Source organism: Saccopteryx bilineata, chromosome 5 (assembly GCF_036850765.1).
Source record: "Saccopteryx bilineata isolate mSacBil1 chromosome 5, mSacBil1_pri_phased_curated, whole genome shotgun sequence".
In the NCBI taxonomy this organism is placed as follows: Eukaryota; Metazoa; Chordata; class Mammalia; order Chiroptera; family Emballonuridae; genus Saccopteryx; species Saccopteryx bilineata.
In genome coordinates this window covers 33,890,736-33,906,740 of record NC_089494.1, presented here as the reverse complement: position 1 = coordinate 33,906,740, position 16,005 = coordinate 33,890,736, and the positions used below count along the sequence as shown (strand labels likewise).

At 42.4% G+C, this 16,005-nt stretch overlaps 1 protein-coding gene across 1 annotated transcript in view; it reads right to left on the bottom strand.

The window, feature by feature from the left end:
* FLACC1 (flagellum associated containing coiled-coil domains 1) overlaps positions 1 to 16,005 on the bottom strand; it is a 28,667-nt gene that overhangs the window by 1,357 nt on the left and 11,305 nt on the right. The window contains exons 7-12 of the mRNA XM_066281063.1: positions 14,312 to 14,373; positions 11,812 to 11,909; positions 9,988 to 10,040; positions 8,139 to 8,238; positions 6,126 to 6,229; positions 2,771 to 2,833 (exon numbers count right to left, since the gene is read on the bottom strand). Coding sequence (XP_066137160.1) covers positions 2,771 to 2,833; positions 6,126 to 6,229; positions 8,139 to 8,238; positions 9,988 to 10,040; positions 11,812 to 11,909; positions 14,312 to 14,373 — 480 coding nt within the window. The remainder of the gene's footprint in view (positions 1 to 2,770; positions 2,834 to 6,125; positions 6,230 to 8,138; positions 8,239 to 9,987; positions 10,041 to 11,811; positions 11,910 to 14,311; positions 14,374 to 16,005) is intronic.

The following is a 16,005-nucleotide window of genomic DNA, read 5'->3' as shown; positions in this document are numbered from 1 at the left end:
ACATCTACCAATCAATCATTCATTACACAAGTATTTGTTAAACATCTACTATGGATTCCAACTATATCACATTCAGGAAGAGGTGAAACTATAGAGATAATGAAAAGATCAGCAGTTGCCAGGTGTTGGGAGGGGACATCACAGATGTATAGGTGGAAAGCAGATCATTTTTAGGTCAGAGAAACTGTTCTGTGTGATACTGCAATGGTGAATATGTGTCATGATGCATTTGACAAAACCTATAGAATATACAACATGAAGAATGAACCCTAATGTAAACTATAAACTTTAGTTAAAAATTATGCATTAGTATTAATTTCTCAGCTGTAACAAACATAGCACAACGATGCAAGATATTAATAATTGAGGAAATTGTGTGTTGGGGGGGAGGTGTATGGGAAATCTCTGTACTTTCTGCTTAATTTTTCTGTAAACTCAACATCGCTCAAAGAAAGTAGTCTGTTAATTAGAAAAAGAAACCACCTGACCAGGTGGTGGCGCAGTGGATAGAGCATAGGACTGGGATGCGGAGGACCCGGGTTCGAGACCCCGAAGTCGCCAGCTTGAGCACAGGCTCATCTGGTTTGAGCAAAGCTCACTAGCTTGGACCCAAGGTCGCTGGCTCGAGCAAGGGGTTACACGGTCTGCTGAAGGCCCGCGGTCAAGGCACATATGAGAAATCAATCAATGAACAACTAAGGTATCACAATGAAAAACTAATGATTGACGCTTCTCATCTCTCTCTGTTCCTGTCTGTCTGTCCTTATCTTTCCCTCTCTCTGACTCTCTCTGTCTCTGTAAAAAAATAAAATTAAATTAAATTTTAAAAAAAGAAAAAAGAAACTTTACTACTGTATCAGGCACTAGGAATATTATGATGAACAAAACAAATACAATTCTTACTCTTATGAGGACACATTCTAGTGAGGGAAATATTAAAAAATTAAATAAAAGTTAACAAAATAATTACAATAATAAAGTAAAAACAAACCAAGGACGCACGTGGAGGATGCAGCATACGTGATGGGAAGGGGTAAGTGTGGGGTCTGCACTAGAGAGATGCTGAAGAGACTATAAAAATGGACCAAAGGGGCCCTGCTTTCAGGTGTCAGCCCCATTTAACTCTTACTCACCCTCCTAGCTCTTCCTATGTAATGCGAGTCCTCCCACTATGCGTAAACTCAACACGTGCCATCATTTACTGCAACTGTACTGTGCAAAACAGGTCATTTTGCATGTTATTTCATTTATTTATTCATTCAAAAATTCAGTAAATATACTAAATATCTGTGAAGTGCCAGTAACTGTTCTAGAAACTGGGTATTAGTGGTGAAGAAAACAGACAAAAATCCTTGCCTTCGTTGAGCTTATCAGGTTAGATGGTTATAAACCTGTGTAGAAAACGAAAACAGGGAAAAAGAAGTGTCAGGCAGGTTGTTGAGTGGCCCCTTGAAGAGGGCATTTGAGTAAAGACTGGAAAGAGGTCAGGGAGTTAACCATGTGGATATCCAGCAAAGAACTTCCCACAACTGGGAGCTTCCTGGCCTGTGGAAGAAACAGTAAGATGTCCAGTGCCCCTGAAGTGGCATGATGGAGGGGAGCAAACCAAAGGGTTGAGGCTGAGGGAGAGAAACACCAGCATGGGGCAGGTAGGAAAACCCCCACCACCAACACAGGACTGGGAGTACTTCCTATTCCCAGCAGCCAGGGTAGAAGGACCCTTCTAAATACACACAGTACTGGGTAGACTACTCAGAAGACTATCATCTCAGTAGTGAGGGGAAATTAGCCCTAGACAAAAGACTGCGTAATTCTGCCTAACGAAGCTTAAAAACAAAACTTGAAAAGCTCAGACTATTTCCAAGTAACTTAACTGAATTCTAGAACAAAGCTCCATAATATTTAAAAGAATACAAAAATATTCAGCACCCAACAAGGTAAAATGTACAATGGCTGGAATCCAATTAAAAATTACCAGGTATACAAACAAGAACACACACACACACACACACACACACACACACTGATCATAAATAAGGAGCAAAATCAATTAATAGAAATAAACTCAGAAATGACACAAATGATAGAACTAGAAGAAGCTCAGGAAGCAGTTATAGAATACACTGGATCTCTCTTCACCAAAGCCCGTTCCTTTCCTTTGTAAAACATTGCAGTCTGTTTGCCCAACAATATGGAAACCCTGTCTGGACTCTAAGGTACCATTTCCTGCTTTCATAATGGTTAATCCTTTCCCAAACATGTCCATTCTGGATCCAAATTAAATTCTCCGTGAAAGAACCACAAGCTACTTTGTGGGATTGAACAGTTTCCATCCCGGTGTCCCCCACATGGAAGTCTCAAAAGGAGAGGATTGCTTGATGAGGCTGTTGAGGAAGGGTACACTTCGAGTTTTAAAGACAGACTTAGAGTTAAAGTTCCAAGGGGGCAGTATTGTTTCAGAGGTTAAAGAAAAAAAAATCTGGCATTTTACTATTCAAGACCCTTTTGACATTGAAGATCACACAGTATATTGCTCGTATATTTGTTACTATCAGGCTTTAAAAAAAGACACCAAGTGACACCAAATGCTTTGTTTTACAGATAGTTCTGAAATCCTTTTTGACTTATTGAGTCTAGCAAACTCAGCTTTAGGTCTTCTATTTTTTATGGGCCTGGGGAAAATTATCGTTGATTCGATTTTATTGAGTATATAATTTTACTAATGTATTTGTAAGATGCTAATGCCACAGAAAAAAATTAGAAAGCTTACCTCTTTGACCTTTTTTAACTCCTCTAACTGCAAGGTATCCTTTTTATGTTGTTTCAAGAGCTCCTAAAAATAATTTTATTTGGAAAAGGTCAGTAATGGGGTTCTGGCACTTCTTTTAAAAGCTAGGAAAACCAGAATAGGATTCAGAACTACAATATATTTAGCAAAGTTTAGATGTGGGCTTTATGAAGCACACACTATAAACTCATGATATCACATGTTAAAGTTAAAAAATGAAAATCTCACTTATGTTCAACCTTAGTTCACAGACAAATAGTAAAAGAAATATTCTCATCAAAGGCTTTTCTTCTTAGTATGCAGATTTAATACTGTTGCATATGCAATTCCTCACGAATTGAATTTTATATTCAATGCAACTTCAGACAAAATACCAGCAGCCTTTCTTGACAATTCTAAAATCTATATATAGAAATACAAAGAATATAGAAAAGCCAAAATAATCTTGAAAAACAAGAGCAAAATTAGAAGATCTTTACTTCCTGATTTCAAGCTACAGTAATTAAGACAATGTGTTGTTGGCCCAAGTAAAGGTGAGTAATTGAACAGAACAGAATGATGCGCCCAGCTACCCTCCTTCCCAAACACAGCAAAGACACTGAAGCAACTCAATGGAGAAAGAAAAGTGTTTTCTATTTTTTTCTCTTAAATCATTCTGGAACAACTGGATGTTCATCTGGAAAAAATGACCTATGTCCTCTGCCTCACACACAAAAATTATTCAAAATGGATCACAGAATTATGAAAGCTAAAATTATATTTTAAAATGTCTTCATGTCTTTGGAATAGGAAACAATTTCATAAAGAAAAAACAAGATGCTGTAACCATAAAAATATATTGATAATTTGACTTTATTAAAATTAAAAACTTCTGCCATAGGAAGACAGTATGAACAAAATAAAAAGGTACTTGTACAGGACATTTATAACCACAGGCTGGAGACAGAATTTGGAACTCATATATCTGACAAAGAACTTGTATCTGTAATACAAAAAGTACTTCTACATATCAATAATAAAAAGATAACCCACCCACATTTTTCTAAAGTGGCAAGAGTTAAACTGACAGTTCACAAAAAAAAGATGAATATAATCCAATAAGCATATAAATAATTGTCCAACATATTGAGTCATTAGGGAAACTAAAACTGTAATGAAATACCACTTCATACTCACTGGAATGGTCAGAATTAAAAGAGTATCAATACTAACTGTTGTCAATGATATAGAAGAACTGGAATTCTCATATATTAAGATGCAAGAGTGAAATGGTACAACTACTGTGGAAAACAGTTTGGTAATTTCTTATAAAGTTGAATTTATACCTACCCTATCCAGTAATAGCATTCCTAGGCTTACCCAAGAGAAATAAAAACATATGTTAACAAAAGTACTTGTACAGGATATTTATAGAAGCTTAATTTGTACAAGTGAAACAATGAAAACAACCAAAAACCTCCCAAACAGGAAAATGGTAAATGTGCTGTGTGATAGTCCTTTAAAGGAATACTATTGAAAAATAAAAAAGAAAGAAATAACTGATATGAACAACAAATAGATAATTTTCACAGACATTATATTGAGGGAAAGAAGCTATATACAAAAGAGCATATATTGTGCAATTCCATTTATATGAAGTTTAAAAATAAGAAAAAATAATCTGTGGTGGTAGGAATCAAAGGAGCAGCTGTTTGGGGGCAAATCTTGAGGGAGATAGAGATTAACTGGAAAGGAACACTAGCATGATTTCTGGGTTGAGGAATATCCTTGATCTTGATTTGGGTATTGGTCACATGGGTATATACGTTTGTCAGAACTCATCAAACTGTACAATTAACATCTGAGCATTTTGCTAAGTGCAAAATTTACTTGAGAGAGAGAACAGTCATTTACAGATTTATAGCCAGTGTCTCTAGAGGAAGAGGAAATGCATGCAGGCGAACACATCTCTCCCCACTCAGAGGAATTGCTGCTCTTTCTTATTCAGACATCTGAGCTCTCTTGACCCCAGAAGCACTATTGCAAGTGCACCCCATTGCTTCATTGTTGTTTTGCTCAGTGACACAGTAAAGTGTTTTAAGTGGGCTTTTATTGGTGAAATTACTGGCTTTTCAATTAATGGTTAGAAATGGGCTCTTAAAAATGGAATATTCTGGCCCTGGCCAGTTGGCTCAGTGGTAGAATTTGCCTGCTGTATGGATGTCCCAGGTTCAATTCCCATTCAGGGCACACAAGGGAAGCAACCATCTGCTTCTCCACCCTCCACCCTCGCCATTTCTCTTCTCTTCCCACAGCTGTGGCTTAATTGGTTCAAGCACATCGGTCCCAGGTGCTGAGGATGGCTCCATGGAGCTTCCACCTCAGATATAAAAATAGCTCCGTTGCAAGCATGGCCCCAGATGAGCAGAGCATTAGCCCAGACAGGGGTTGCCGGGTGGACCCCGGTCAAGGTGCATGTGGGAGTCCGTCTCTCTATCTCCCCTGTTCTCACTTGGGGGAAAAAAGGAATATTCATGATATCTAAAATACTTGAGAGACACTCTCCACTTTTCATTAAATAGGTACAAGAATCTGACAAAGCTTGTAGCTTTTGCAGTTAGGAATGGGGTTTAAGACCCCAAAATGACCCCCAGACGGTCTTGTGTCCTGCCTGGGAGGAGCTCGGGTTGCCTGATGCAGACTACAATAATTACAGAATGATTACAGGGGCCGACTTCTGTTAATACCATCACATATATCTAGGATGAATTTCTCACGCACCCCAAAACTCAGAGAACTGGTGGTATAACTGCTTGGAACTGCTGGCTAATGTGTTTGTTTAGGAGATGTCCATGTGTTTGGTAGAATTTGGTCTGAGACCAGCTTTCATTATTACCTGTTATCAGTGTCAAGATTATAGAGGGGTGACTCACAGGAGTAGCTAACCCTCACAACCTTTAACTTTTAGGGGGCTACCCTTATTTACTAAGATGTGTACATGACCAAAGTTGCTTAGTTTAATTTGCAAGAATACTTTTTCTCTTCAGGCATACTCAAGAATGGAAAGAACATTCAGAGACTGGGATTTTGGCAAAATAGGGAATTGCAGCTTCTGTATATATTTCACATTCTAGTATTTCCCTATTAATTATAATTTTTATTCCAATAACCTTGTAGTGTGGCTATCTAGATAAAGGCAGCAAGACTGTCTGTATACTTGCACATTTCCCAGGGAAGCTGGGAAAGGATAAATGTTCCCAGGGAGACAAAAGCTTGCCCACTTCCCAGGGCACACCTGGGAACCACATCTCCCATCAAGACGGCACATTCAACCACCTGTGTGCTCTGGCCTCATTACCTCCTTCTCTTGATTGATGTTCTCAAAGACAGCACTGTAGGAGTAATTCAGTTTCCTTTTTTCCTCTTCTGACTCTAACTCAAACTTTTTTGTTATTTTCCTTTCTGTGGAGGTGAGAGGAAATCACATACATATGTAAATGTGGGGGAAAAACAGATGCAGAGAGAAAACCAGACTCTTTACAAATAAGAGAAAGTCCAGACTGGGTCAAACCCAAGGTGCTTTCAACCTGGTCTTCAGCCTCTGACGAACACCTGGAGGTACTCGAGAGCGAGGTCAACACGACGGGATCTACCTCTCATGTTTCTTGTTCCTTCGTGTAGCTTATTTTAGATCTGTTGCTTATTATTTTGTTTATTCTCTCTGCTAAAGTAACCACTATTCTTTCTTGAATATCCTTATCTTAAAACACAGCTCTTGGCTAACATGACTTTTCAAGCAATAAAATTTATTCTGCACTTAGCCTGGGATAGAGGTAGGTTTTGGGGGGCTGCAGTAACTGCCAGCAGAGACCCAATCAACACTGAGCAGGAAGAAGGAGGGGGAGGGGCTAACACAAATTTCTTATTCAGCATCACAGTGCTGGGATGGATAAGGAGGCAACCCCGGGGCTCACTAAAGCAGCTAAAGCCTGGTCTTCCAACACTGGTTGTAACATCTTAACTCTGACAACATGGTGTGACTGTACTTAGAGTAGCTAGGGGTCTGGGAGGTGACCTGGGCTATGTGCTATGTCAGAATTCAAGGCAAAGCCTCAAACAGGAGCAGCTCCATTAAGAAGCCTTAACTCCAGGGTCTTCATGATATCTTCCAGCAGCCTAGCATCCCCACCAGGGTAGGAATGGCCTTAAGAATTAACTTTCTCAGGGAGTATCTGCATTTTAGTTAGTAATTTGTTAAAATCAACTATATTTGACATGAATTAGGTTGGGGTAGGATGTGGAATAAGTTTGTAAAGGCCCAACTCCTACATCAACTAATCCTCTAGGCCAGGGAACAGACTTCATAACTTCCTCTCTCCTTTTCCCATTTATTAAGATGCTCAGGGCCTAGGCTGGTTGGCTCAGTGGATAGAGTGTTGGCCTGGTGTATGGATGTCCGGGTTCGATTCCTGGTCAGGGTATACAGGAGAAGCAAACATTTGCTTCTCTCTTCTACCTCTCTCCCTTTTCTCCCTCTTTCCTTCCTGCAGCCAGTGGCTCAGTTGGTTCCAGTGTTGGCTGTAGGCCTCAGGAAAGCTCGTTAGTCTGAGAGTCAGCCTCAGGTGCTAAAAATAGCTCGGTTGATGCAAGCATCATCCCCAGATGGGGTTGCCAGGTAGATTCTGATCAGGAAGCATGTGGGAGTCTGTCTCACTGTCTCCCCTCCTCTCACTTAAAAAACAAAACAAAAACAAAAGATGCTCAGTAGGTGTAGAAGGGTCACTTACAGAGCATTTTGTATGATCCAAACTCTGTGCCCAGTGTTGGAAATATTAAAAATATATAGCAGTATATAAATGTATCAAATCAATATTGTATACCTTAAACTTATACAATGTTATAGCAATTATATCTCAATTTAATATATATCTCTATCTAGATATATATGTATCAAATATGGCTTACTTGGTGGGGTGTGAGAACAGAGTACAATCCAGTACAATGGATTGTTGCCCCTTCCCCAAGAACTGAATATTTGAAACCTAATTTAAGAACTTTTTTTCTGGAACTTTGGAGTCATCTTGGAGATAACAAATTCATATTCTTACAGAGGTCCCAAAACTTGCTCTAGCCTATGATGGTCAAACTTGGAATCAGTGAGTTTTAGAAAGTGTAAGCTTAGAACCTCCGGTAGCTGAACTTCATAAAAGACTCCATTCTTACAGCAATTTCTTAAAAACTCCCTTTCATTCAGGAGTCTAGCCATGTGACCCATCACCCTTAGTGAATCCAAGGTCACCTTCTTTGAGTCAAGTTCAATGGCAGTTTTTGGTGCCCTGGTCATCCAGAACTCAGAAGTTTGGGCACTCACTTTGCTGTAGCAGGATCTTTTCCCATTCCAGTTTCTCATCCTTCTCCCATTTGGCCTTCTTCTGGGACCACTTATCTTCCAATTCATCATGAATGCTGTCCTGTGGAGGCACAGAGGCACCATGAAGAAAAGGGGCCTGAGAAAGGCAGCACACTGGCCCAAGGCCCGGGCCTGGGCCCTTTGCAGCTTCCCTCACCTGGGACCCTCGCGGGGTGGGGTGGGGGATTTTACACGGGTGACTGGTAAAATCCAGCCCAGCCCCCCTGAGAGCTGCAGAAGCCTGAAAGTCAGACTCTGCAGGGTGTTCGCCTGCCAGAACTGGGCCTCCTTTGAAGACAGGTAAGGCTCCCCATGTTGAAGATTCACATATCAACATATCAACTCCTGCTAAATCATGAATCACTCATAAATAGCACACAGAGAAACAAGGGAAATGCCTGGTACTTCATTTGAACACATAGAAAATAATAAGATGTTTTTCAGAGGCCGTCTATTTCCCTCAGCAAATCTGACTTCCTTTGTGGTTGAAATTGAATAAGCCTAACCAGCGGTCAGCCCCTGTTGGTTGGCTCAGACCCCATGACGGTGGGGCCTCAGCCTGGGGAAGGCCCGGCCCTGGATGCTGCCAGTCAGGCCTCAGAATCCCGACTCCCTTCCTCATCAGGTTAGCAGCAGAATTCACACTGGGCCTGGCATCAGAACTCATTTGTAATTGTGGCCATTTGAACAGGGCTTCTCTCATCATTTTCAAGACTGGTGGGCAGCTCAGTCTCCAGACTGAACTCCGAGAGGCCCCGATGGAACCATACACAAAGTATACACAGGGAATCGGGGCAGCCTACTTGTTCATCAAGCTGAGTTTCTCTTAGGTCTGGCCTGTGGCGTTTTCCCTGACTGCATCAGGCTGTATCAAGCTACATCTTGAAAAAATGTGTTTTGGATACAAGCTTAAAACTGAAATTGTGCATGGTAAATTGAATTTCAGAAGTGGTGCTGCTGTGGAACTTGATTCCCTCCTGTGATAGCATGACCCACTATCCTTGTTCACCTGGGACTGGGTTGTTTCTTGGCACTCCAGACTCCCAGTGCTAAAACCCATTAAAAGTTCTGGGCGGACTGGGATTAGCTGGTCCCCAGAGGATGGAGGTCTGCTGCCTCAGCCCTTCGTGGTCCACTCCCTACCTCTCACAGTCCTGTCCCTCTGGGAAAAAGTCCTGCTCTCACTCTGTCCCCGGGCCTCCATTAAATTTGCTGATTAAATGAATGGGTTATGTTCTGAGATGGCTAGAGAATTGGGATGTTCTGCTTAGTGGCAGTAGTGCAGAGTGATACAGTCTTTCTGGATGGCAATTTGGCCCAATGTATCAAAGGCCTTTACAATGGTTATTCCTTTGACACAACATGCTACTAAAATCAAAGAATCAAGGATGTCACAAGGTACAAATATTAACAGTTGCTGTCTTCGGGTGGTGATAGTTTTTTTCTTTTTGTTATTGCTGTTGTTCGTTTATATATCCTTCATATATATATATATATATATATATATATATATATATGAAGGATATATAAACACTGAGCAGGTATTACTTTTGTAATCACAGACACATTTTTCAATGGGTTTCTTTAGGATCTGGGTGATTGACTTTTCACACATGAGAACCATCACAGTCTGAAGGTCCACTCTTCTCCCTGGGTGCAGTTAGTGCGTGCCATTTAGATCCAAGGGCACTGGGTATCTAACAAAATTATTTCCTGAGCCAGAGCTCTAGATTCATCCCAACATCATCAAGCAAGAGACTGAGCCTTGCTTCTCTTATTCTTATAACCCAACAGGAGCTCTGCATCTCACCTGGTATATATGAAACATGGTCTTCACATACTTGTACTCCTTTTCCATCTCCTCTGGACAAAAGGAGAACAGTGAGGTCGTTATTGCCGCTCTGAAATGCACACTCTCACATTCAAATACGAGCTCTCTTGCACAACGCTCCCACCTCAGACTCATCCCCTAGGCCAGGGGTCCCCAAACTTTTTACATAGGGGGCCAGTTCACTGTCCCTCAGACCATTGGAGGACCGGACTATAAAAAAAAACTATGAACAAATCCCTGTGCACACTGCACATATCTTATTTTAAAGTAAAAAAACAAAACGGGAACAGATACAATATTTAAAATAAAGAACAAGTAAATTAAATCAACAAACTGACCAGTATTTCAATGGGAACTATGCTCCTCTCACTGACCACCAATGAAAGAGGTGCCCCTTCCAGAAGTGCGGGGGTTGGGGGGCTGTGGATAAATGGCCTCAGGGGGCCGCATGCGCCCCCCCCCCAGCAGGCCGTAGTTTGGGGACCCTGCCCTAGGCAGTGAAGCCATGGTGTAAAATCCTCTGGAAGCTTATTAGAAACTCAGATGCCTGGACCCTACCCTAAACCTATGGCATTGAGCTCTTAGAGGAGAGGCCCAGGATCTGTTAAAACATGCTTTTCAGGTGATTCTGATGGACAACAGGTCTGAAAACTAAGCCCCAGGGTAACCCTGAATCTTTGAAAGAAGAGAAGCAAAGTCTTGTAGCAGGCACCTGCCTCTCTCCTTTTTTTTTTTTTTTTGGAGAGAGGAGAGGCGATAGGCACACTCTCACATGTGACCCAACTGGAATCCACCCTGCAACACAGCCTGGGGAAGATGCTCTAGTACCGAGCTATGAGCTATTCTTAGCACCTGAGGCTGATCCACTCCAATGGAGCCAGACTCAGTGCCTGGGGCCATGCTAGAACAGTCAAATCACTGGCTGTGGAGGGAAAGAGGGAAAGAAGGGGATGGAGAGGGAGAGAAGGGAATGGAGAGGGAAAGAAGGGGATGGTGAGGGAGAGAAGGGGATGGAAGGGAGGAGAAGCAGATGGTTGCCCCTCCTGTGTGCCCTGACTGGGAATCGAACCCGGGACATCCATATGCGGGGCCAACGATCTATCCACTGAATTACTGACCAAGGCCTCTCTTCTTTTAAAGTAACACTTCCTAGGGTACATTGATTTTTAAATACATGTTCTCTTTAAAAAACTGGGAAGTCAGCCAGGTATAAATACCACCATTAAAAAGTGATATTTAAAAAGGCAATAGAAAGGGAGGTTATAGAATTTCTTCTCTCTGTGGAGATTAATCTATAAACTCAGAATTTTGAAGAACACACGCTTTCTTCTTCTCAATGGCAGCATAAACAATGGGATAAAATGGCCAACGCACCCATATGGACTATAAGGTCTTACAAATCATAGTATGACAGTTAGAATTTAATAAAACACCATTATTTTGCAGGCGAGGAAACTTGTTGAATTAGAATAGTATTATATTTGCAGAACTTTAAATGTACTTTAAAAAGTGATTTCTCACTTTGATAAAGGCAAGTATTATTGTCCTCAATTCCCAGATGGGAAAACTGAGACTTGATATTAAGGGACTTGCTTGTATTCCAAAACTTGGGTGTAGGACATTGGTAGACAAAGCTTCTCTATCTTCAGTTTCATTCTCAACCACTCCCTCTCCCTGAGTTTCAGGAGGAAACCTGGATAGTCTAGCTATAGCCCATCCACTGCCATGAGAGCTCCTCAGCCTACACCCACATGGCCAGTACCCTCCCTTCACTGTGGTCATTCTTCCAGGTCCTGAACATACCTAGTTTTTCCTGGGCAGCCAACTTCTCTGCTGTTAAGGCCTCTTTATAGTTGTTCTCCAACTCCCTGAGCTCTGCTGCGTGAGCTTCCTTGAGCTCCCTATGGGACCCCGGAAGAAGGCCACAGTCATCAGTGAAAAGAAGTCCAGAGTTGAGCTGAGCTGTTATATTCACCTGATCCCATCCCTCCTCCCTCACACAGGAAGCTGGTGTGCAGGCTAGGGAACTCGCACCTTTTTTTTTTTTTTTTTTACAGAGACAGAGAGAGAGTCAGAGAGGGATAGATAGGGACAGACAGACAAGAAGGGAGAGAGATGAGAAGCATCAATCATCAGTTTTTCGTTGTGACACCTTAGTTGTTCATTGATTGCTTTCTCATATGTGCCTTGACCGTGGGCCATCAGCAGACCGAGTAATCCCTTGCTCAAGCCAGTGACCTTAGGTCCAAGCTGGTGAGCTTTGCTGAAACCAGATGAGCCTGCACTCAAGCTGGCGACCTCAGGGTCTCGAACCTGGGTCCTCCGCATCCCAGTCCGACACTCTATCCACTGCGCCACCGCCTGGTCAGGCAGAACCCACACTTTTTGATACATTCTCTGGGCATCCATCCAACGAAGGGGAAAAGAACTATTGTTTTCACCAATCACTATTTGAATGAGGCCAATGGATGCCATAGATGCTCTCTAAGAGCACAGTCTTGAAATTGTGGCTACATTAGCTCCCTGGATAATCTTAGAGTCCAAGGTCTCTTCAACCTCCATTCTAGTGTTCAAGATGAGTGTTAAAATGAAAGGCTATATGAGCAGTCAAGCCAAGAAAAGACATGAAGAAACTTTAAATACATATTGGTAAGTGAGTGAAGCTAATCTGAGAAGGCTGCAATCGTATGATTCCAACTATCTGGCATTCTGGAAAAGGCAAAACTATGGATACAATCAAAAGATCAGAGCAGTGGTTGCTAGGGTTAGAGGGGAGAGAGGGATAAATAGGCAGACCACAGAGGATTTTAAGGCAGTAAATCTATTCTATGTGATACTATAATGGTAGGTACATGCATTATACATTTGTCAAAACCTATAGACTGTGTTTTGAGAACACCAAGAGTGAACCCTAATGTAAACTATGGACTTCGGATGCTAATGATGTGTCAGTGCAGGTATATCAATTGTAATAAATGCACCATGGTAGTGCAGAATGTCAATAATGGTGTAGGTGTGCCAGTGTGCAGTAAGGGGGTATATGGGAATTGTCTGCACCTTACATTGTAATTTAGAACCTAAAACTGATCTAAAAAAAAGTCTATTATAAAATAAGTTAATTATAAACTAAATTTTATTTATTTATTTATTTATTTATTTATTTATTTATTTTTAAGAGAGGAATGGGCCAGCAGTGTGAGGGAGAGACAGAGGGATAGAAACATAGATTTGTTTCTGTATGTGCCCTGACTGGGAATCAAACCAGCAACCTTTCTGCTTTGGGACGATGTTCTAACCAACCGAGCCATCAGGCCAGGGCTCATTTATTTATTTTTTAGAGAGAGAGAGCAAGAGAGAGATACAGACAGACAGAAAGGGAGAGAGAGGAGACGTAAAACTTGTAGTTGCAGCACCTTAGTTGTTCATTGATTACTTTTTCTTTCTTTCTTTCTTTTTCATTGATTGCTTTTTCATATGTGCCTTGAACAGAGGGCCCCAGCTGAGCCAGTGACCCCTTGCACAAGCCAGTGGCCATGAGTTTCAAGCCAGAGATCTTTGGGCTCAAGCCAGTGACCACGGGGTCATGTCTATGATCCCAAGCTGGTGAGTGTGCGCTCAAGCCGACAACCTCAGGGTTTTGAACCTGGGACCTCAGTGTCCCAAGTCAGTGTTCTATCCACTGTGCCACCACTGGTCAGGCTAAAAAAATTTTTTTAAGTAAGTCTATGATTCAGTTAGGAAGACTTCTGTCCATAAGGGCTCTTGAGGCTCCTCTGGTGCCCAGGGGTTAGCATGAAGGGGATTATCATGTGGGCTTCCTCACCACACAGACAACACCTCCTTTAGTTCCCCTTGGTTCATCTTTAGGGTTCTGGCTCCTGCTCCTCCCATACCTTCTTCCCACTTTGCCAGGCCAGACCCAGCAGCCGGGTGAGTAGCAATAAGAGAAGAGGAAGAGGAGGAGGAGCCTGGGCTGAGAACAACAGTTGTTGTTTTTTACCACAGACATCTCATATAGAATAAAAAATGGCTCTTCTCAGCAATCAACAAAAAGGGATATTATAATGAAAATGAAATAACTGTATGAGAAAGTATATACAAACCAGGAATAACCTTCTCTGTGCTACATTTGAGTGGCCTCAAATCAAACTATCCCGCTCTCCAGATGAGATGAGGCATCTCGTCTCGCTGAGCCCAGCCGCCCAGCTCTGTTGGCACGGTCTGAAATCCCCGTGAGCTGGTCCCGCAAGGACGCAGGAGCCCTGGGCCTTCCGCACACAAGGGCCTGTGCCAGAAAACATACCTGTTCTTCTTTCCAAAGTCCTGCTTCAGCTCAGCACAGTGGAGCTTCATTTTATTGAAGAGCTGAAAATGAGCCCATCGTTAGCCACACAAGATTGAGGACTCCACTCCCAGTCCGGAGAAGCCCTCTCCTTCGTGGGGTACACCCCCTGCCCACGTCTCTCCATTGTTAGTGAGGGGAAAGAACTAGCCTTGCTCTAGGTGGTTCAGTATGGAATCAGTATGTAGTGTTGGTACATGGAAACCATCTCTGTCACTACCAGGTTTTTTAAAAAGATTTTATTTATCTTTTTTAAAAAATTCATTTTAGAGAGTGGAGGGAGGGAGGGAGGGAGGGAGGGAGGGAGGGAGAGAGAGAGAAGGGAGGAGGAGCAGGAAGCATCAACTCCCATATGTGCCTTGACCAGGCAAGCCCAGGTTTTTGAACTGGTGACCTCAGCATTCCAGGTCACTGCTTTATTCACTGTGTCACCACAGGTCAGGCTGCCACTACCAGGTTTTGTGAGCAGGTCTGGTTTCCTCTGCCAGACTGGAGTCTCTTTGTAGGAGTGCGGCCTTTGAACCTTCGGATACATAATTCAATTGAACAATCATTTCTTGAACAAAGGGCTTGTCCTGGAAGATCCAAAGAGGTCCAAGACTCAGACCAATAGACTTTAAATCCAGTGTTAATGAATTGTCACGGGCAGAACTGCTGTGTCACAGAGGCAGGATTTTCTCACTTATAAGAGATGACCCTCCGCTGTAACACATCAGGTCCTCTGGCCACTGTCTCAGGAGGAATGGACACTTCCAAACCAGTTTGCGCTGACTGCTAGCTGAGACCAGGATCCAGGGCTTGTCCTTGTCCCTCTCTGACTAAACTGTGGTACCAGGACTCCTCCCTTCCACAGCGTCACACAACAGTTTGGGGTGTTTACAGGTGGGAGAATTTTAAGAATTACAATCTGTGGTCCCTCCATGGAAATAATCTCTAAATATGTCTTCAGCAGGACTGATGCTTTAGTGAGTGAAACTGAGCATTTTGCCCAATAAAGGTAAATACTGTTATGTTAATTATTCAACTTCCTGAGACTCAAATTTCTTTCTGTAGAAAGAAATCATTAACCTGGCAGGGTTGTCAGATAAATATAGTAATGACTCAGTACCCGGGACAGGCTCAGTCTGAGTCATAAACTGGGTTCCTATAGGATTCAGAAGCATCTGGAACATATGAAGGGGGGAGGGATTGGCTTGCTAGGAATTCAACCTTTTCAAGTGGGTTTCAGTACAATAGGTGTGTGTGTGTGTGTGTGTGTGTGTGTGTGTGTGTGTGAGAGAGAGAGAGAGAGAGAGAGAGAGAGAGAGAGAGAGAGAGAGAGAGAGAGATTCTTATTATCACTCTAGTTTATCACTCCAGCCCAGGCCACCAGGCACAACTGCTTGAAGTGGGTAAGAAGAGACTATAATAAAATAGATGGCAAAGTCTAAAGGGGGTGTCACCACAATCCCCAGAAAACTCAAAGAGTGCAACTGACATCAGCAGAATCTGAAGTGTGGATTTTGGTAGTTTCAATAACAACAGGAAGTGGTTGCTGGACGCTTCTGGGTAGCTTTTGAGTAACGCAGGCAGCCCTGACTGCTGGTGCTCTAAGTAAGAGCCTCTACAACCTCTGAACATTAACTCACCACCAGGCAGGAAATGGCTGGCACCCC